Consider the following 22453-nt stretch of genomic DNA (forward strand, 5'->3'; position numbering starts at 1 on the left):
CCTGCAGTAAATCGAATCAATTCTGCAGTTAAATATCCTCATCCCAAAATCTTGATTCACTGTGAGCTATTACAGCTAATTACAGTTTTTAACAGTTTAACTGAAGATAACCGCAGAATACTGTTAAATACCATATATACAGTAAAAATTTACACCCAAATAAAAAGAAAAAACGTTTAAAATATATATAATTTTTTTTATTTTCTAAAAATTAAATTGCTATTTTTATACCCTTGCAGGGTATTATAATTTCAGTCAGAAGTCTGCAACGCACTAAATGAAGGCACCTGCGACTATATAAACTATATATATTCTTGATCAGGATCAACAGTCGAGTCGATTTAGCCATGTCCGTCTGTCCGTTTCTCCGCAAACTAATCTCTCAGTTTTGAAGCTATCTGAATGAAACTTTATAGTTAGCCTTCTATATACTCTCACTCGTATATATGTCGGAACGGACCGGATCGGACGACTAAATCATATAGCTGCCATAGGAATGATCGGAAAATTAAAAAAAAAAAATATAACATATTAAGTTTTTAACATCATTTTATTTTATGAAAATCGGACGACTATATCATATAGGTGCCATACGTTAGATGTGGAGCAAACATGCAAATCTCGAATGTAAAACTGAAAATATAATATGTATAGGTGAATGAAATGAAAACACGTATTAATTCATTGTTTTTTATCAAAAATATATATTATTAATATTGTATGGATTCCTAGTAATCGAAGTTCTATCTGCAAGGGTATATAAACTTCGGCGTGCCGAAGTTAGCTTCCTTTCTAGTTTTAAATATGTTAAGTCTCAAATAATTGCTTCAGGTCCTTATTGTCTCGAAGAGTTGGTATATCCAATGTAAATCCACTGAAAATAAAATAGACAACATTCAACTAGTTAAAAAACATTTAAAACCAAATATATACAAATTTTTATAAATATACTGAAGTTGACTGTTTGTAAACATATGTGCTCATACATATGTACATATATTAACGCTGCAGTACTATTCAAAAGTAATTAATCAACGATTCATCCACAGTCAAGGCGGTGTTGTTGTTTATTCATCGGTTAATGGCCATACAAATTGTTGATGAATTTAACATGGACATGTCCTAGGCCTTCATCAACAACAATTCATCAATGAATCATCAACAATTAATGAACAAATTTATCAACAATTCATCGATAAATCATCAATAATTAATCAACAATTTATCAATTAATCATCAACAATTCATTAACAATTCATCAACGGCTACTAACATACATATATGTTTGTTATGTACCCTGCAGTACCGCATGTCATCATCGACCGTCATCAACGCGCCGACTACAACTTCTATCGAGGCGACGCTCTGCCGACTGCGACTTCTACCGAGTCGACGCTCTGCCGACTTCGACTTCTACTACGACGCTCTGCCCACGATATAGTTACGGCGGTAGTCTAGACGGCAGTAGTCGGCAGTACCATAACCCGGCCGTCGATGAATTTTGTGGATGAAACACCGATGAATCGTTGACGAAACATCGATGAATTGTTGATGAATTTGTTGATGAATTCAGGTGCTGCAGGGTACATACATATGTACATATGTATTGCGCATCGTACTCACAGAAACTTGCATAAAATGGTACTTACCTGGAAAAAGTGGCCATATTTCCACTTCTCAAATACATCATAGAAATCCGCTTCCTGACCGTTGCAATCACTGAGTTAAAATATTTTTCACTTCATTTTATTTAACTTTTATTCATATTTCCACAAGTAAAGTTTCCGAAATGTTGCGAAAGAGCTAAGACTGACTGCCTTAAAGCTATTAAGGAAACCAATTAAAATACCAATAATTGGCCATAAATATACTAGAATTTATCGTAGTAGGCAGAAAAAGTTTTGGATTTAAATTAAAAATTAAAAAATTGTTTAAATTTATGTCTCTGGTAAGTAATTTATTTAATACTTACCTAGGGAATACAAATATATACCCTAGACCAAACAAGAACAAGAAATACTCTTCTACTCTTCTACATTTTGTACGTAAAACCTTCAGTAACCCCACTGCAGTTGACAGTCATTTGCAGTTCGAAAAGCCAACAACAAAAAAAACACGCATAATCTGATACGTAATAATACGTAAGGGTGACGGTATTTGATTGTCAATTCAACCCAAAAAAAAATTGTAGATTCAACCCACAAGAATTTTTTGTTGTGTACGTATATATTTTTTATTTATTTCTTTAACGGGATGTCATCCATTGTTCTCTTCAGCCCTTTGCGACGGCCGCTACGCTGCCTCTGCCCACCGATCTTCTAAAAGCTTTGCCGCTCTTGCGCTCTTCGCGCACACAAATTCACGAGCACCCGCTCTCCTCTCCACGGTAAGAGACGGCTGGGGGACAGCTAGTTCGTGCTATACCTCTCGGACCCCGCTCTGGCACTGTTAAACCGTTAGTTAGATAGGGAACGCGGCCCTTAAGTTTAAGCTTAATCAGTACAGCATACAGTGTGTGCGGCAGACAAAAAGTAAGCTAGGTGATAAGCTCTACGCGAAAAAAGGAGCTTTACGGATCAACCGTATGCTGTGCTTTCAGCCGATAGGTCCAGGGAAAGGAACTGCATAACTAGCCGGAAAAGCCTTATTTCAATCATTCGCCATTTATTGACCCAGCCGGATTGGTTCGAATTTAAGGTCGAATCGAAGCTATTGAAAACTTGGGTGTGAACGTCAATCATCCGATCATCCTTCCACGAAACCACCGAGTAACGAATCTAATAGTAGAGTATTGGCAAGTCAAATGTCATCATCTTCACGGAGAGATTGTTGTAAACGAAATTCGGCAACTATTGGATACTAGGTCTGAGACTAACAACAATGGAAAATTTACCGAAGGAACGTCTTGATGGTTTATTTCTGAACAATGGAAATTGTCGTTTAAAGACGACGGTCGAAAAGATGGGGACTGTTATTCATCTGTTTAACAGTTCGTGCTCTCCATTTGGAGATCCGTATATCTTTTTCTAAAGACTCACTCCTGGTGGCTTAGAAACGGTTCACCGCTCGCCGAGGCGTACAAGTTAAGATGCTGTCAGGCACCGGAATAACTTTTGCGATAATATCCGAAAATGACACTTGTCTTTACTTCACTTGTCTTTAGTTCGCACAACTGACAATACCCACCGTAACCACAAAGAAGAATTACGAGGTGGGGAATGTTACGAGGCTAACGAAGGTGGCGCAGCCACGAGCTAGTTGTCGGTACTTTTAGTAAGAAAACTGTTTTGTTTAAATTTGTACTGAACTTATGAAACAGCTTTTTATACAGTCGAGTTCGAAATGGCAAGGGGATCACTTTTTTTATGAATTAGACAGGAATTGGATTTATCGAGATTTCTATTTAACGGGGCTCAAAAATGAAAGAGTCGAATAAACGGGGTTTTTAATTAAAATTAGAATTAAACAAACATTATAAGTATGTACATTCATTTGTACGTTTTTCAAATTAAAGGAAAATAAAACAATAACATAAAATTATAGTAACAAAAAATTAAACAATTAATTAGAAACATTAAATTATAAAAAACAAAAATTCAAGCTTTAAATAATTGGTAATTTTTGATTGCTCGGTGTTTTTTTTCTTTTATTTTTTCCATTGCGTTTTCTAAGCCTTTTAGGTTGTCAAAGACACTTTTTGGCACGTCATGGGTCGAAAATAATGTTTAAATTGAGGAATTAATGCTCTGGCTTGTAAATTCGTTAAAATTTCTTCTCCATCGGCGTCATCATCCTCGTCACTTTCAGAATTGTTGGGCAAAACTTCTTCCAAAATTGGCTTGCATTATAAACTCCTTTTTCTGTAGAATTGATGTTATTGTTGACGGAGCGACATCGAATTGTTTTGCCACCTCAATTTTCTTTGTTCCATTATCAATCGCCGAAATAATGCTTTGTTTTTGCGCTATTGATAACGTCTTTTGCGTACGTTTTTGTGACATTTTCACAGAACGATGTTACTCTCCGAAAAAAAAATCAGCAAACTAAAAGAAAACAGCGAGAGAAACACAAAATTCATAATGCATAGCGACATAAAGGCGGCAAATGTATGGAATTTTTACGAATTAACGAGTTTTTTTCAAGGGGACAGGATTTTTTAAGTATTATCGCGATTTTTGATTTAGCGAGGAACGAATTATCGGGATTCGACGGTATTTGACTAATTTTTATATTTAGTTACCACTGCTTTGTAAAATTTAAGATCCGCAAAACCACAAGTGTAAGAAAATAAATGTGTTTAAAATCTTATTATCCTTATTAAATGGAAATTGAAAACAGATTTCAGCCATTGAACTTTCAACCCAAAACCATATTCTTTTTCTTTCTTTACAAAGGAGCTAGGTCAACAAACTATGACCATAACATTTGCCATCCAAAAACTGTCACACTTCAAAACCATAAACTTTTTCGCTGTTGAAAACAGGTTTTTCTAGATATGTTTCGATCGTTTCTATGAAAGTTATATGTTCCGGTTTATTTTCTGAGAGACTAGTTTAAGAATAAACGGACAAACGGGCGGGCAGACGGACATGGCTAGATCGACGCGGCTGTTGATGCGATCAAGAATAAATATATTTAACTACCAAACTCGGCGAACTCCGTTTCGCCACCAGATGGCTTCGTTTTATGTAACATATCGTTTTATGATAAAAAAAATATTAAAATTTTTTTTTGTTTTATATTTAAAAAGAAAATGAATTCATTTCGATTACAGAAATAAACTTCTCTAAGTAAATGAAAGTGAATCCAAAGTAAATACTGAATCGAAGCGTTATACGTGTCCGCACATTATCCGTTTCATTGAAGTGCACCTTGGTAAACCACATTTTTATACCCTTGCAGGGTATTATAATTTCAGTCAGAAGTTTGCAACGCAGTGAAGGAGGCACCTCCGACTATATAAAGTATATATATTCTTGATCAGGATCAACAGCCGAGTCGATCAAGCCATGTCCGTCTGTCCGTATGTCCTTCTGTCCGTCTGTCCGTCTGTCCGTTTCTACGCAAACTAGTCTCTCAGTTTTGAAGCTATCTGAATGAAACTTTGTAGTTAGCCTTCTATATACTCTCACTCGTATATATGTCGGAACGGGCCGAATCGGACGACTATATCATATAGCTGCCATAAGAATGATCGGAACATTTTTACAAAAAAAATTTTAACTTTTTCAGTTTTTAATAGAATTGGATCAAATTTGAGATATAGCCATTTTATTATACTCTACAATTTTGCGTCAAATTTTATGAAAATCGGACAACTATGTCATATAGCTCCCATAGGAACGATCGAGAAATTAATCAAATTAAAAATTATAACTTTTTCGGTTTTTAACAGATTTTCATCAAATTTGAGGTATAGCCATTTTATATTAGTAATAAATTTTGTGTCAAATTTCATGAAAATCGGACGACTATATCGTATAGGTGCCATACAAACGATCGTTTGATGTAGAGGAAAAATGCAAATTTGTGAATGTAAAACTGCAAATATAATATGTATAGGTGAATGAAATGAATGCAGGTATTACTTCATTATTTTTTAACACAAATATATATAATTTATATTGTATGGATTCCTATTCATAGAAGTTCTATCTGCAAGGGTATATAAACTTCGGCGTGCCGAAGTTAGCTTCCTTTCTTGTTTGTTTTTACATTTGCTAGCATGAATAAATTAACGGTTGGGGGCTAGTTCTTCAAATTTCACACCAAAATCGTAAATTGTGTGCCCTTGGGCCTTGTTGATAGACATCGCAAATTATAAATGAATGAATGATACTGGAATCGCTTCAACTTAAATGGCATATCAGTTGAAATATTAGGAATACGTGGTATGAAACAAAGTTCTTCTTTGTATTTAGCAGCTAAGATAGTAGCCTTAATTAAATTTGAAAAAAAAACGTTCACTGCCAATCTGGTGCCATTACACAGTTTCGGTGGAATAATATTTCGCAATAATAAAAATAATAAAAACCAACTTTCAGATTCAAGCAATGCGGTGCCAGCCGGCTTAATATTCAACTGGATAAAATATTGCCTCATCTTGAATTATAGCACTGTTAATTGATTTATGTGTCGGGACTACACCTGATAGTTTCGATTGAATTTGAAAATGTTTGACATTAATATGAATGTTCTTCGGTGTTTAAATTGTGCGTTCTCTGAACCAATCGTGATTTCTATGATTTTGAAGAAAATACAATTAGTTCATCTATAAATTGCGCAATTGTACAAAAGTTGTTCGGTAAAACATCACCAATTTCTTACAATTGGTTTAAAAACTTATAGGTAGATGGATCATTGCAGGTAAATACGTATATTAATATTTCGGGTGAATTTTTGGTGGTGGAGATGTTCTCCCTCATACGGAAAACCAAGAGCGGTTTTATATTTTCTTGGCGCTGGAAAGCCAATTTATAGCTCTATGCTAAAAATGACTTTCCCAGGCGTACAAAAACCACAATTGGAGGGCAGGATGTAGGCAGATCTCAAAAATCCGCAACGGGCACTCAGCAGGAGTCTCCTTTGGCACAGCCCTCAACCGCAGTATTAATTCAAAGAACGCTGAGATTGAGCGCTTGAAGTGACCGGGTCGCCGGTGATATCCATTTTGTTCCGTGGGGATAAAATAATAACCCCTCAATCAGCCCTTTCCTCTTATTTATTAGATCGGTCAAACTTTACCGTGATGAACGCGCAGTGTTATATAAACTGTTTAACTCGTTCAGGTTCAGGGTTCAGTTCTCACACGACCCAAAACATTTTTATAATTTTTTTAACACTAAATGAAAGCCTAAAACAAATCCTTCGTCGCTTTTATTGAAAATACCGCAAATAATGATCAGGCAATAGCCAATCTATTTTTGCCGTTTTTTCAAACAACTTATTTAAACATTTCAATGTACATCAGACTTAGTCCTACGTCTTACCCAAATCGAAATGAATCTTCAGTCCTAGCTTAAACGAAAACTCTCTTCTTTAAGACCTTAATCGTGTCAAGCTTCCTGGCTGTGTGCTCAGGTATTGTGCCGACGCCCTATGTTATCCCCTTTTGAAATTGTTGACTTTATCCTTAGAAACTTCCCACTTTCTCCTTATTTGGAAGGAATCGTTTATTATTCCTTTCCACAAAGAGGTAGCAAATCGGATGTCAACAATTAAAGACTTTTCGAAGACGTAATTACTCCTTATTTCGATCACCTGTGTAGGCCAGTTATTTCTCCATGTCAACATGGTTTTATTAAGCGAAGATCAACCACAACAATTCTTTTGGAGCTCTCTTCCTATATTATAAAGGGCTTCCATAATAATTTTTTTTTTATTTCATCAAAGCATTTGACTATGTTAACCATTCTCTCCTCGTTAGGAAACTCGATTTAATGGGTTTTCCGTTGATCTTAATTGGATCTCAAGTTATCTGAATGGCAGGGCGCAAAAGGTCCTCTTTAAGATTAATTTATCTAATGTTCTAAGGGTTACTTCTGGCATCCGGGAGGGGAGCCATTTGGGTCTCTTATTGTTTACATTATTTATAAATAAGCTGCCCAAAGTCTTGACTAACTCCAGAGTACTTACGCTGGTGAAGTCAAGCTTTATTTACAATACAAGAACGTCGCCTGCCAGTCGGATTTACAAACAGATCTTAAAAATTTCAAAACATGGTGTAGCGTAAGCTTGTTAAAGTTAAACGGCTCTAAATGCATACTAATGATATTGTCGTTCCCAAGCTTGCAATTTTCACGCTGAACTGGTGCTTTATGGCAATAATTAATTCAGTTGATGATTTGGGCGTCCCATTGGACCCTTAACCTGTCTTTAATTATCATATTTCGCCTAAGGTGAATAGAGCCACGTCGTCCGTGGATTTATTAAACGATGATCTAAGGAATTTAACGATCCCTTAGTTACTTAATTCTTACATATTTCATTAGTTTGTCCTTTCATATAATATGGATCTTGCGTTTGGAGGCCTCCGTACGGAATCCATAGTTATCTTATTACACAGTTGCAGATCAGATCATTGATATTTAGCCAATATTAATTAATCTATATATATAAAAATGCTCTGTTCGTGTCTACTTCCTTTATAGACTTAATATGTCGTTATTGGCCGGATGGTACTCGAGCGGATGCATCAGCTTGGTGCACGACTATCTCTTGGACGTTGATACACTAAGGTCAGTACATTCAAGTGGCCCGTATGACACCATGCACGTGCCTGTTTGTGTTAGGTGTTAGTAGGCGCGATGGAAAATATAGGACAGAATACGATATAATACAACTGATATAATACAACTGTTGATTATAGCTCGAATCGCAATGTCGTTATTGGCCGGATGCATCAGGTGTGCACATACTGTCAGGCTCTCAAATTCAAAAACGAACCAAAAGGATTGTGTTGTGCTTTCGGGAAAGTGAAATTGCCTCAACTTGAAGCACCACCAGAGCCTCTGCACTCTCAATTCTCTGGATCTACTGCTGAATCGAAGCATTTCCTGTCGAACATTAGGTGTTCGGTCAAACTCTTTAAATTCGCATCTCCCTTTTCTCTTAGAATATACAATGTAAGCAAAAGCTCAATAACATGAAGTTACCAAATATCTGTTCTCTAGTTATGCTGCTGTTAATAAAAATCAGTTGCTGATGTTAGATTGCTAGAAACGGATATCTTTTGGTCTTTGGTTAATAAAGTGAAATTAGTTTATGCACCTCCCAACCTGATATCTCATGCAGCACAAAAAACGCTTTGTGCATTAAACATTTTGGTGCCCAACGTGGGGCTGTGTATAAACAAATTATTAACAATTTATTGACTAATAAACAATTGTCGATTTATCACCCGCAAATCATTGGCTTGGCCCGCTCATCACAGTTCAACATCGTAATAATCGCATTCATAGTGAACACTGATACCCCACAAGTGCATCATCGCAAGTTTATAATAAATACAAAAATATAAAAATAAAGTCAACTAATCGCAAATTTCTAACGCCAACGACACGCTCACACAACGGAACTATTCGCTTTTCTTCTTCGCATTTCTCGTCGTTGATGTGTGTGCGTGTAGCCCGGTCTTGAAGCTCGTCGTCGATCGCTCAGTTTCCTTCGCTCTGTTATTCCGCCCAACGAAGTGTTGTTTTTGTTTGATTCGCAAACTGCAGCCGCTGGTACAGTTTTCTAGTTATCTTTGCTACCTTTGGAGTCACGCCTCGGAATTGCCAGTTAGCCACTTTTCGTCACCGCTTCGCTCTTGCTAGGTCTGGTTGCTGCACTTTAACTCAAGCTTTTCGGCACTTGCACCCTTGTCGCAGCAATGGCAACAACTACGTTGGAAACACTTAAACGGCAGCGCTCGAACATTAAAAGAAATATTACACGCATAAAGGGAATGGTCGATACCAAGCAAGAAGAAGAGAGGAAATCGCCAGCTGAACTGCAGTGCCGTTTGGGAATCTTGGAGTCCTATTTTAAGCAAGCCCTCTCCGTGCAATCTGAAATTGAAACCTTGGAGCCCGCAGATAATGGTCGTGCCAACCTGGAGGACAGTTACATAACCACAAAATTGTCAATTCAGCAACTTTTTGGAGAAGAACTTCACAGCACAGTGCGCGACCATCTCGCGGCACCAAGCTACAGCGCGCAGTCTCGACTGCCAAGTTTGGCACTGCCTAGCTTTGACGGAAATCATACGGACTATAAGAGCGTATAAGTCGGTCCAGCAACTGGTGAACCGTGATGAAATCTCGAATATAGACAAATTTAACCATCTCCGCAATTGTTTAAGGGGACCTGCATTGGAAGCTGTCGCAGCCTTCCCGGTCACTGGAGAAAATTATGCAAAGGCTTTGGAAAAGCTGAAGGATATGTATGCAAAAATTTAAACAGAACGTTTCCTGTTCCTCCGATTGAATCAGAAGAAACTTCGGTCCGAGGAATATATCCATTTGCGGGATGCTGTGATGAATGACCGTAATACGACCAACGTTGGAAAGCTCACGATTTTGCCATCCTCATACATAGGTAGTCCACGCCACATGCAGCAATATGCTCAAGATGCCATGGCATATGTTCGTTGCTACGGCCGTTCAGACTTATTTATCACCTTTTTCACCTTTTCATTGTGAAACATGGAGTTTTTGGATCTGTGCGGTGCTGGATGTATTCAGTAGAATGGCAGAAGAGAGGATTGCCGCATGCGCACATACTGATTTGGCTGTATGATAAAATTACCCCAGACGAAATTGACGATGTGATATGCGCTGAGATTCCACGGGCAGAGGTTGATACGGATTAGCATGCAGTTGTCATCAAGAACATGATCCATGGCCCATGTGGTGCCCTCAACCCAAGTTCTCCATGCATGGTAGACGGGAAGTGTTACTAGCGATATCCTCGAGCATTTGCAGCCAACACCGTAACAGGGGACGATGGTTATCCTCTGTATATAGGAGACGGTCAACTGAAGATGGCGGGACTTCGGCAACTTTAAACATGAGAATTGGTGATATTGAGGTAGACAATCGTTGGGTGGTTCCATACTCACCCCTATTGTCAAAATCATACAAAGCGCACATCAACGTAGAATTCCGTGAAATCGATTAAATATATCTGCAAGTACGTGAATAAAGGCAGCGATATGGCAGTTTTTGGTGTTCAGGCAGAAAATGGTGACAGTACGAGTTGTCGATGAAATCTCTCAATACCAGGCTGGAAGATACATAAGCAGCAACGAGGCTGCATGGCGAATTTTTTCGTTCCCAATTCATGAACGCTATCCAGTTGGAGTTCACTTGGCACTCCATTTGGAGAATGGTCAACGTGTCTATTTCACAGAACTAAATGTGCCAGAAAGAGTCCTGAATCCGCCTGCGACAACTCTGACTGCCTTCTTCGCCTTATGCCAGGAAGATGCTTTTGCCAGAACCTTGATGTATTCAGAAGTGCCCTCTTATTACACGTGGAATGCCACTAAAAAAATGTTCGCGCGACGATAACGAGGCGAGCCCGTCGAAGGACAATCTTCAAAGAGAATACAATCGGTAGACTCTATACAGTGCATCCTAATCAAGATGAATGTTTCTTCCTTCGCATGCTGTTGGTGAATGTGGCCGGTCCCAGGTCTTTCCAGTATTTGAAAAATCTCAACGGCATCACGCATGCCACCTTCCGCAGTGCGTGCCAAGCCTTAAATTTGTTGGAGAACGACCAACAGTGGGATATCTGCATTCATGATGCGTGCAACACGGCACATCCGGACCAAATTCGCTCATTGTTTGCAATCACATTGACTGCTTGCTTCCCTTCATCTCCAAGAGAGTTATGGGAAAGATATCGTTCGCATATGGCTGATTATATTTTGCACAGAGTACGTCTAGAAAATTCTGACATGACCATGGAATTGACAGAAGGAATTTACAATGAAACTTTGATAAGGATTGAAGACAATTGCTTAGCTATTGCAAATAAAGTGCTAAGTCAATTGGGAATGCCAGCACCTGCCCGAACTGCGACTGCAGCATTTGATGTCGATTTGCGCAGTGAGCAGAATTACAACAGTCATGATCTCCAGTTATATGTCCAATTAAACCATGAACAAAGAATGGTTTATGATCATGTCATGCAAAAGATAAATATTGGGGCTGGAGCCATCTTCTTTTTGGATGCACCAGGAGGAACGGGGAAAACATTCATTACATTGATTCTGGCTACGGTTCAAGCTAACAAGGACATAGCTTTAGCTCTTGCTTCATCTGGAATACCTGCGACACCTGGGAGGACTGGTGGGAGGACTGCACATTCAGCGCTGAAGTTGCCGTTGAACATGCAAATCATCGAGACTCCTACGTGCAACATTTCCAGAGCATCTGGCATGGGAAAAGTATTGCAAAGATGTAAACTCATTGTTTGGGATGAATGCACAATGGCACACAAAAAATCGCTGGAGGCTCTCGATCGATCATTGCGGGATTTGCGTGGAGCTGTCCAACCATTTGGGAATGCGTTAATATTGCTCGCAGGGGATTTCAGGCAAACGTTACCTGTGATTTCCCGATCGACACCAGCTGACGAGATAAATGCTTGCCTGAAATATTCTATATTGTGGCAACATGTACGTATATTACAGTTGAAGACGAATATTCGTGTCCAGTTACAGAATTACAGTATTGCCCGAGAATTTATGTAATTTAGTTGCATCGAAGGAAGGACTTATCCAAAAAGTGTTCCCCGATATCCGAATAAATTATAGGAATCACGATTGGCTCAGTGGACGAGCGATTCTCGCTGCCAAGAACAAAGATGTCTACCAGCTCAATCATGTAATCCAATACAGCATAGAAACTGACGTAATTACATATAAGTCGATAGACCCCGTTGTGGAGGCAGAGGAAGCAGTTAATTACCCTACGGAATTTCTAAACTCACTTGATCTGCCTGGAGTGCCACCACACATATTGAAATTAAAAATAGGTGTGCCGATTTTCATGCTCCGGAATATAAATCAGCCGAAACTCTGCAACGGTACGCGACTCGCAATCAATTGAAATTAATGAACAACGTAGTAGAAGCAATGATCATAACTGGTCCTTTCAAAGGTGAAGATGTCCTCATTCCTAGGATTCCTCTAATCCCGACTGATACACCGTTCCAGTTCAAAAGATTGCAGTTTCCCATCCGTTTGGCGTTCACAATGACCATTAATAAAGCTCAAGATCAATCTATGGAGTTGTGTGGTCTAGATTTGGATGCAGATTGCTTTTCACACGGTCAATTATATGTTGCGTTTTTACCGTTTCCCTACTTAAAAAAAATAAATTCCACTATTTTTTATATAATTCTACAGCTTACTCTATAATTTTACTGTTTTAAATATTTCCAATATTTATCATATGGACTTACTGCTGTACTTAAAGCTCTCACGCGATGATTTGAATTTTATAAAATTTAACCCTTCTTTCACCATTGCTAGATAAAATATATTACTTCTAACTCCTTGTAAAGGTAAAACGTAGTTTTGCTGATGACAGGCCAATGTGTTTCGAGAGAAAATGAGAGCGCGAGAGAGAATTTTTTGTCAATTTTACCGACTGAGAGCGTCGTCTCGGTAGAAAACGCAGCCGACACGCTGATGAATTGTTGTTGACATTGGCCTATTGATGACCTTTGGTACTGCAGGGTATAAATATGTAATATGACGTAACAAAAAAATATCGCTGAGCATTCTGTAGTGTCCAGGACTTGTGGCTATGTGGTTAAGAGTATGTATATTTTCAGAGTCTGAAATTACAGTTCTAGAAGGTTTTATTTGTTTTTAAGAGTTTGAGTGACTTTATTTTTTGACAAGTACCTTTTGAAGATTAGGGATTCGAAATATCATCAGAAAATTTGTTAAAATTACATAACATGTTTTAAAAATAGTTCGTTTTTTACTATTATTTATAACAATAACATCTGTATGTAAATCAGTTTTATAATTATTTTGCGTACTGCCATATCGTACTATAAAGAGTTTTTCACAATAATCGTTCTTATACTTCTTATAATATCGGTCAAAAGTTCGACCGCATAAAGTAGATATATTCTTGATTAGCATCAACAACTGAGTCGATATAGCCAGGTCCATCTGCCTGTAAGTCCGTTTCTAAACAAACTAGTCTCTCAGTTTTAAAGCTATCTGAATGAAACTTTGTAGTAAGTCTTCTATATACTCTCACTCGAATATACATATGTCGGAACGGGCCGATCGGACACTATATCATATAGCTGTCTTAAGAACGATCGGAAAATTTTTACAAAAAATATTATAACCTTTACAGTTCTTAACAGATTTTTATCATATTTGAGGTATAGTAATATTCGTCAAAATAAATGTCAAACTTTGAATGTAAAACTGTAACTGTAAAACGGTAACTGTAAAATTGTAACTGTAAAACTGTAATTGTAATAAGTAAAGGTGGCCGAAATTAAAGTAGGAATTACTTCGTTGTTTTTTAACACAAAATAAAATAGTTAATATTTTATTGTAATTATCAATGATCGAATCTCCAGGGGTATACAAACTCTGGCATGCTGAATTCAGCTTCCTTCCTAGTTTGTTTTGATGTCAAATTAATTTTTTGTAAATCTTATTATATGTACTTATAGTCTATATGTACTAGAGTCCCGAGCTTAAAAGGGCATTTCCCAAACTTCTCCCTCTGGCAACTGGTTAACTATTTCCCCAAATGCTTGACTTGGCGTTAAGTTGTTAAAACTAAACAGGTTTTTTAGGTACAGGTTTTTTAGGTGAAAGTTTCGAAACAAATCACTTTTGCTCGATATGATAAGACGATAAAAAGAAAACGAATCGCATTGCCCGAATGTGACCTGCAGGTATTTTGGCCCACTCGCGGACAATAATTTATTTCAGCGCCTACAGACTGGTGTATTTTTTAGTTTGGACCTTGCTCTCCAAAATGGCCCAAAGTGAAAAATCCATTGGATTTGTGTCTGGTGAATTCGAGAACGTTGTTTTTCAGTCATTCTTGGTTCACTTGAATTTTGTGAGACGGTGCCAAGTCCCACGGTCTGCCACCAAACTTTTTAATTGCCTACGGCTTTAAAGCAGCGTCCAGAATACTTTCCTGATAATATTTCGCATTGACCTTGGCGCAGGCTCTATGAAATGGATTGGAGAGCGCCCATCTGCAGTTACAGCAGCCCAAATCATTATCTGGTGCTGTCTTCTGGTGGCCAATTGATGATTCAAATTCTCGTAAGAACGTTCGGTCAAGTAAATACTATCGTTTTGAGAGTAAACGAATTGCGCAATCATTTTCTTCGTCAGAAAACACAATGTTTGTGAACTGGCCGCTTTCGGCCAAGCGAAGCAACTCTGTGGCTCTCTGAAGTCTATCTTGTTGCTGCTTTGGTGTGAGATCAAGTGTAGTTTGGATCTTGTAAGGTTTTTCACTTTTCGAACCATATCACGTGACTTTGCAGCCTTTTGACGACCACCTTCATGACGTTTGTTGATGATACCAGTACCGTTGTAGAGAGTTATGGTGCGGTAAACAATAACTTTATTCACTTGGAGGTGTTTGAGCCCACCAAGAATCACACTGTTACGTTTGAATTCCATCACTAATTTATTTTTTGCGTTCAATTTTGGAAAAATGCTTTGCGTATATAAACAATACTCTTAACTGTCATTTAGCTAATTTTTGGGCAGCTGATACCTGCTAAGTTGGTTATACTTCGAGTGCCGGACCCGGTACATATAACTTACTGATGTTAAAAAACAGCGCGGACCCGTCCCTCGGCTCGCTTAAGAGGCAGCGAAGCTCGGGAACACGGAAACGTGCGATCGCGAATACCGAAGAGAGGCGAATGGGAGAACGTCGACGACCACTGCACGAAAGTCCGACATACGGCACGGCAAGAGCGGCTGAGCTTTTGGAAGCTCGGTGGGCAGAAGCTCCGCACGCAAAGGGCCTCCTGGCGAAATATTCTCCCCACAATGAGTCGGGATGCAACATATTCGTGCCTCTTACAAATTTTAGTTCAGGTGTTAATCCACACCAGAGCAGTCGGAAGAAGCGGCGAAAAATTGCCTAGGCGCGGTGGACGATTGTTGAAAGCGATGGACCAATGCCGGAAGAGGTTGAGAAATGCCGTGAATTGACTGAAGAAGCGTAGATACCGAAAAAACTGACATCGACGTCCGTAGCAGAAGGATTTTGGGGCACACTCGGCATTGGTAGGACTAAGTACCTCAGGTACGTATGCCCTCCAGAGCATTCGCGGTTCGTGAAGTGGCGATATCTTTTTGGAGCGGATTGCAAAAATATAGCAGTTATATGAGTGGTCAGTAATGGTGCGAATTAGGAATACGGAAAGACCCGATGCTGCGATCGGGGTGCGGAAACAGCATATGCAGGAGCTTGTGGTGATGCTGATGAGAAGTCTTGCATCGGTCACAATTGCGGCACTTGCCTTGGAAATGTTCGTGGACCAAACAGTTGGAACGATTAAGGTTGATGAGCCTCTTCTCAGCACTTAGCCTGAGGAACTGTTGGCATTTCCGAAGCGGGTGGATTCCGCTATAGACTCGGCAACGGTAGAAATGAGTGCCTGAAGTGCAGGAGTAGGCACTAGAGCAATCCCATTGCTGGTGGCCTCCTGCCAAACAATTTAAGTGATTTGCTTTCTTCGGACGAGATTTGATCGCATATATGCACGAGGTAATTGTTCCTGGAAAAAAGGTCGCACTCTTTGTGTGCTGTAGCCAGCTTGCCGTCAGAAAAATTTAGCCGGCACTCTAGGGCTCTCGCAGTGGCCGACCTTGGCGGAAAATTCCACGAGCCGCTTCGCCCGACTTTGTCGATGGTCTCCAGCGTACGATGGCGCTGTACCACAAACGCGTCTAACTCTTTCCATATTGGTGTTTCGCGCTTTGTGGATAGATTTCTCCCATATGGAAGTGTGATCTTTGAAAGCTTGGAGGAAATCATATACACGAGGAGGCAGTCCCAAGCCTCAACTTAAATGGAGGACACATCAGGCAACTTTTGATGGTGCCTTGCAGCTCTTTCAGAGCGAATCCGTTCTCTTGGGGATGTTAAAGACGATTTTCAACTGGCTGTTGACCATCAACGACCGATTCTCGAAACGGTCTCTTTTGAGTTCAACAACAATAACTGTTCTAGTGGATGACTTTCGACTCCAGAAATAACTTCTCTCTGGGGTGACTTCCAAGTCCCAATATAACTGCTCTCGAGGATGTCCTTAGAGTCCGACCACAACAAGGTATCGTGTCCGTAGCCGACACCAGGAATAGCCCGCATTTGAGTTATTCATCCCTTCCTCCGACAGAAACGTGACGACGACCAGATCCCACAACGATGAGCCACGACGAGCAAACCGAACCCCGGAACCACGTCTCTGTCTTCACGTTTTTTTTTGTAACGAATACGATCAAAAAAACTACTTAAAAGACTCTTTACTGGATAAATCCACAGTATTCTCGTTGAGAAATCAAGTTAGAACCTCTACAGCAACCACACCAGAACAAAAATAAATTTCTGAAACGGATCTTGGCTATCTCGAAGCTACCCAAACGACGACAAACTGTCACAAATGGACACGGAAAGAAGTTCGTAGCAACTCATAGCTCTTTTCCACCTTTTCCCACAGAGCAAGCATCTGACCGCGATGGCACATGTAGGGAATAAAATATTCAGATTCCGAAGAGTCAGGAGTGTAAATGTGTGCCTCAAAGTGATTCCCTCGGTCAGGTATGGCAAAGAACTTCCTTAAGGGGTTGCATAGGTTTCTTCGGGCAAAAAACGGCCTTATTTCAATAATTTTTTTTTTTTCATATAAAAAATAAAATACATTAATGAAACTTTTTATTATTTAATATTATTTATTATTTATTGAGTCTCGAAGAAGTGACTGAAATAGTATTCACGGAATTCTCGCTAGTTGCCAGTGGAATAAAAAATAATGGGCTTTGAAGTCAGCGGACTCGGCGGCGGAGTTGCTTATTGGGATCTCTTCAAGCCTACAGACTCGAAGGAGATAGAGAAAAAAAATAAGTAAAATAAAAAAAAAATAAAAAAAACAGAATCCCGAAATAAATACAAATGAGTTGTGGCGGCACAACCCATTTAAATTGTTGCCAATGGAGTGCATATGTCGGAGCAGAAAAGTTATTAAAAGCGTTCGGTTTGTCTTTTTACTTAAAGTACTGAAGACGGAGTAAACGACAGAGTATAGTCTTTTTTTGGCCGTCAGCCGATAGGGTGCACAGGGGGATCAACGGATGACTGTGTCATCTGCCGTAACTGTGTACACCATCGGTAGTGCGACTATACTCTCCAAGCGAGGGCGGCTGGAAGCAGGTCCCCAGTCGAGGCTCGACCGGGGATGCTGACCAATTGTAGTCGGGCGGACTTAGGCAGTCTTTAATCAAGCCTCCCCTCAAGTCAGGTGTGTGATGCGACCCGTGCACACTGACTTCCAGGTTCGCAGCTGAGGGGTAATTCCAAGCTGTGTCTGCACGGAGCCTTCCCAGGGCCAGGCAACCCTGGGTCGTAAGTGGCCTTGCCGCAGTTTTGGGGCGAAGCTGCGGTCGACCTCTTTTCAAAGCCCCAAACCCCCTCTGGCCCGCTGCGCTTGCCAGGTCGAGCAAAGCGGGCGATCATGACATGCTATGACTTCTACAAACCGAGCTTCGGAACTCCTGGGAGAGGATAAACCCCAAAAACTGTCAACGAAGGACGAGAAGGAGATGCAGAGGCCGAGACTGGTCGCTGCATCTCACATTGTATCGGAGACCGACGAAGAAGAGTCGCAATCCGAGGGGAGAGCGAGTAGCACTCCCCAACCGAAACACACAGGTGGGGCTCAGCTGAGCACCACCTCAGAGATTGCGAAATTGTCTCACCATCAGAGACGAGCGAGGGTTAACAGAGCCCGCTTCGTTCTCGGCAAGATAGCCAAGAACGAGGCTGAGGGCAAAACCGACCCTCGGGATGCCGAGGACAAAGCCAAATTCCTTGCGGAGATCGCGGAATACGAGAACTACAAAGCGGCAAACCCGGCGGCGTTCCAGCCCTCGAAGGCGAAGCGAATTCGCTCACAGGAAGTGAGCGAAAGCGCGCCTAAGAGAGCGAAGGACCCACAGGGCAAGCCGCGTGCGACGAACTTTGTCAGCCAGGCAAAGAAGTTCAGCGAGGTGGCCAGAGACAGTCTGGCTATGGCACTGGTGGACGAGCTTCATGACGACGGTCGCCTGCTGTCGGAGAAGTGGGAGGAGATTGAGGCCAAGTTGGCCGACATGGTGACCGACAGGTTGGTCAGCATGCCGACCGGCCCCATCCCCTCCTTCGACTCCTCAGACGTGGTCAGAGGGCACCGGGTCATCAGGTGCGACGACGGGTTCTCCCGAAGCTTCCTGGCGGAGTGTGTGGCAAAGATTAGCGACACATGGGCTGGCCTTAAGATTAGGCTAGTCCACGCCAGGGAGATCCCAAGGAGACCCAGAGCTCGCATCTGGTTACCTAAGGGCCAAACTGACCATGCAAGGGTGATCGCCTGTCTGAAGGCCCAGAACCCAGATATCCATACAGAGGACTGGACCATCCTCAGAGCAGAGCAGGAGATGAAGGCGAGTCAGCCTTTCCTCCTGCTGATCAACCAACGCTGTCTGCCCCAGCTGGAGGCAATGGACCACAAGGTCAGGTACGGCATCAGGAAGGCCAAGATCAAGGTCTTCTTGGCCGAGCCGGACGAGATTCTGGAGGAGGTCGATGACACCAACAAATTGTTGGACGACATGGTCATCGACGACAAATCTCCCGACGCCACCCCCACCAACATCGATGTCGAGAATCGTGCAGATTAACCTGAAGCGCAGCTCGCACGCTTCAGCTAATCTCACGATCCTTCTAAGGGAGAAGGATATCGACATCGGTCTGATACAGGAGCCTTGGACCAGGGACGGGCAAGTCGCTGGACTGAGAATCCAAGGATACACACTACTGTGCGCAAACTCGAATGGTAGGTCGAGAGCTTGCATTGTAATTAAGAATCACTTTAATGCTTTTCTCTGTCCCAACCTCAGCACACCTGACCTAGCAGTGGCCAGATTCGTGGCGGCGGATGGGAGCGGAGTCACCATATCATCGGCGTACATGGCCCATGACGAGCCGGCCCCGCCTGAGCCGGTAGTCAAGCTGCTGCAATGGGCGGAAGTGACGAAGACGACCCTGGTGCTCGGGTGTGATGCGAACGCAAGACACACGCTCTGGGGGAGTTCGGAGACTAACGAAAGAGGTGAGTCACTCTTTGATAATATTATCTGTAGAAACGTAACAATATGTAATAAGGGCAATACGCCGACCTTCATCTTTCCGAGTACGGAAAATTTTCAAGGTTGGGAAGAGGTGTTAGACCTCACATTACATATAGAGCAGGACAATTACAGGGTCGAGAACTGGAGGGTATCGACAGAACACTCCTTCTCAGAGCATAGGTACATTTTCTTTGAATTAACGACACCAGTTAAGAAACAGGTGCCAAGAAGGAACCCCCATAAGACGGATTGGAACAATTTCAGCGAGATTGTCCGATCTAAAGTTAACGGCAGAAGGATCAAGACCATATCCACTGCAAAGGCACTCGACAAGGAAGTCGAGGGCCTAACTAACATTCTGAACAACGCCTTCAAAGAGACTTGTAAGCTAACATTCTCGAAGAGGCAATACCCACCGTGGTGGACAAAGGAATTAAGCGAGCTCAGGAAGAGCGCGAGAAAGGCCTTTAACCACAGCTATGTAACCCGGGACTGGGGAACATACAAAGAAGCACAAAAAATTTACAAGAAGGCAGTATACAAGGCCAAGAAAGAGTCCTGGCAGAAATACTGCGAGTCACTGGAAGGCATAAAGGACACGGCGAGAGTAAGCAAAATCCTCGCCAAGGGGCACATAAGCCCTACCTTGATCAACAGAGCAGACGGCTCTGCTACGTCAACAATTGAGGAGTCACTAGAGCTACTAGTTGACACCCACTTCCCAGGAAACCTAAGAGTGATCTCGGAACCCGAGGGGGGAACGAACTCTCAAATGGATACACCTACGAAAGACATCATTACCACGGAGCGAATTCAGTGGGCAATAGATTCTTTCGATAAATTTAAAAACCCGGGCCCAGACGGCTTAATACCGGCAATGCTACAATCAGCCAAGGATAGCATCTGCAAATGGCTAAAAGCCATTTACGAAGCATGTTTAAGACTGACGCACATCCCACTGTTGTGGAGAGAGGCTAAAGTCATTTTCATACCCAAACCGGGCAGAAGGGGGCATATCCTAGCAAAGGATTATAGACCGATAAGTCTCACCTCCTTCGCCCTGAAGACACTAGAGAGACTGCTGGACGTCCACATCCGAGAATCTCTAGAAGGACATCAACTCTCGGACGCGCAGCATGCGTACCGCAGAGGAAAATCAACGGAAACAGCGCTACACGTAGTTGTACATCATGTCGAGAAGACATTACAACACAAACAATATACGATGGCAGCCTTCCTAGACATAGAAGGCGCGTTCAATAACGTGAACCCCGACTCTATCCTGGACTCCCTCAACTTGCTAGGTATTGAGAGAGGCATCAGAGAGTGGATCGGAGTCATGCTAAAGAGCAGGACGATCACAGCCGAACTGAGTGGCACTCACCTCACACGGACTGTGAAGAGAGGCACACCTCAGGGCGGGGTACTATCGCCCCTACTCTGGCTCACAAATATGAACGCCATATTGACAGACCTCAATACGGGTGGAGTCAAAGCAGTTGCCTACGCGGACGACGTAGTACTGCTCGTTTCAGGACCATACCCTGACGTTATTAGCGAAATAATGACGGGTGCGCTAGGTCGATTAAACAAATGGGCAAAAACCTGCGGACTAGGTATCAACCCCACTAAAACGGAACTTATGCTCTTCACGCGAAGAACTAAGATACCACCCTTCAACATGCCCAGTATTAATGGCATGGAGCTGAAACTATCGGAGCGAGCGAAGTATCTAGGAGTTATCCTGGATAAAAAGCTCTTATGGAAAGATAACATTGCAGAAAGAGTAAGGAAAGCAAGCATCGCATTCTACTCCTGCAGGAAAATGTTTGGAAACAAATGGGGACTGCACCCAAAGATAATTTTATGGCTCTACACTGCAGTGGTAAGACCAATTCTTACATACGGAGCCCTAGTATGGTGGCCGGCACTAACTAGGGCTTACAACAGAACGAAGCTGACACGGATGCAACGGGCAGCGAGTGCGGGGGCAGTGGGTGCAATGCGCTCATGCCCCGCGGCTGCTCTCAACGCCATCCTGCATATAATGCCGATAGAGCTGTTCGTGAAGGACACTGCGGCACAGAGCGCAGTAAGACTGAAGGCGAGCAATTGCTGGAGGGACTACGGCGCCGGGCACGGCAAGATCCTTGCAAACAGTGGCATTAACACAGACGTTAAGACCGACTACATGATCGCGGAAATGAAATTCGGGAATGCATTCTCGACATCATACCCATCAAGGGAAGACTGGAGTAGGGGCAGAGTGGTAGAGGAGAACGAGGTGTCCCTCTACACCGATGGCTCAAAAATGAGCTGCGGCGTAGGGGCTGGGATCTTCGCTGAAAATTGGAGAATTGAACAGGCCTTCAATCTCTCTAACTCAGCGACGGTCTTTCAGGCTGAGTTACTAGCCATAAGGGAAGCAGTCGAACTTTCCTTAAGGCAGGACCTCAGGGGCAATAGAGTTCGAATCTACTCGGATAGCCAAGCGGCTATAAAATCCCTATCTGCCGTGAAAACGAATTCACGACTTGTGGCAGAATGCAAGAAGGC

The 22453-nt window shown here is 41.8% G+C and overlaps 2 protein-coding genes across 2 annotated transcripts in view; one reads left to right on the top strand and one right to left on the bottom strand.

Annotated features, from left to right (window-relative positions):
• The window catches only part of LOC110188919 (lethal (3) 80Fj), a 70934-nt gene that overhangs the window by 7708 nt on the left and 40773 nt on the right, over positions 1-22453 (bottom strand). The window lies entirely within an intron of this gene.
• Positions 11395-19716, top strand: LOC147644603 (uncharacterized). Its single transcript, XM_086826122.1, has 2 exons — positions 11395-19602; positions 19667-19716. Exon 1 carries the CDS (start codon positions 18254-18256, stop codon positions 19445-19447), a length of 1194 nt encoding a protein of 397 aa, XP_086682248.1. The 5' UTR covers positions 11395-18253; the 3' UTR covers positions 19448-19602; positions 19667-19716.

The sequence above is a fragment of the Drosophila serrata genome, unplaced genomic scaffold, assembly GCF_035046125.1.
Source record: "Drosophila serrata isolate PLE 108 unplaced genomic scaffold, ASM3504612v1 contig_134, whole genome shotgun sequence".
In the NCBI taxonomy this organism is placed as follows: domain Eukaryota; kingdom Metazoa; phylum Arthropoda; class Insecta; order Diptera; family Drosophilidae; genus Drosophila; species Drosophila serrata.

Coding starts and splice junctions, on each gene's coding strand:
- LOC147644603 (XM_086826122.1), top strand. CDS start 18,254: ATGACTTCTACAAACCGAGCTTCGGAACTCCTGGGAGAGGATAAACCC.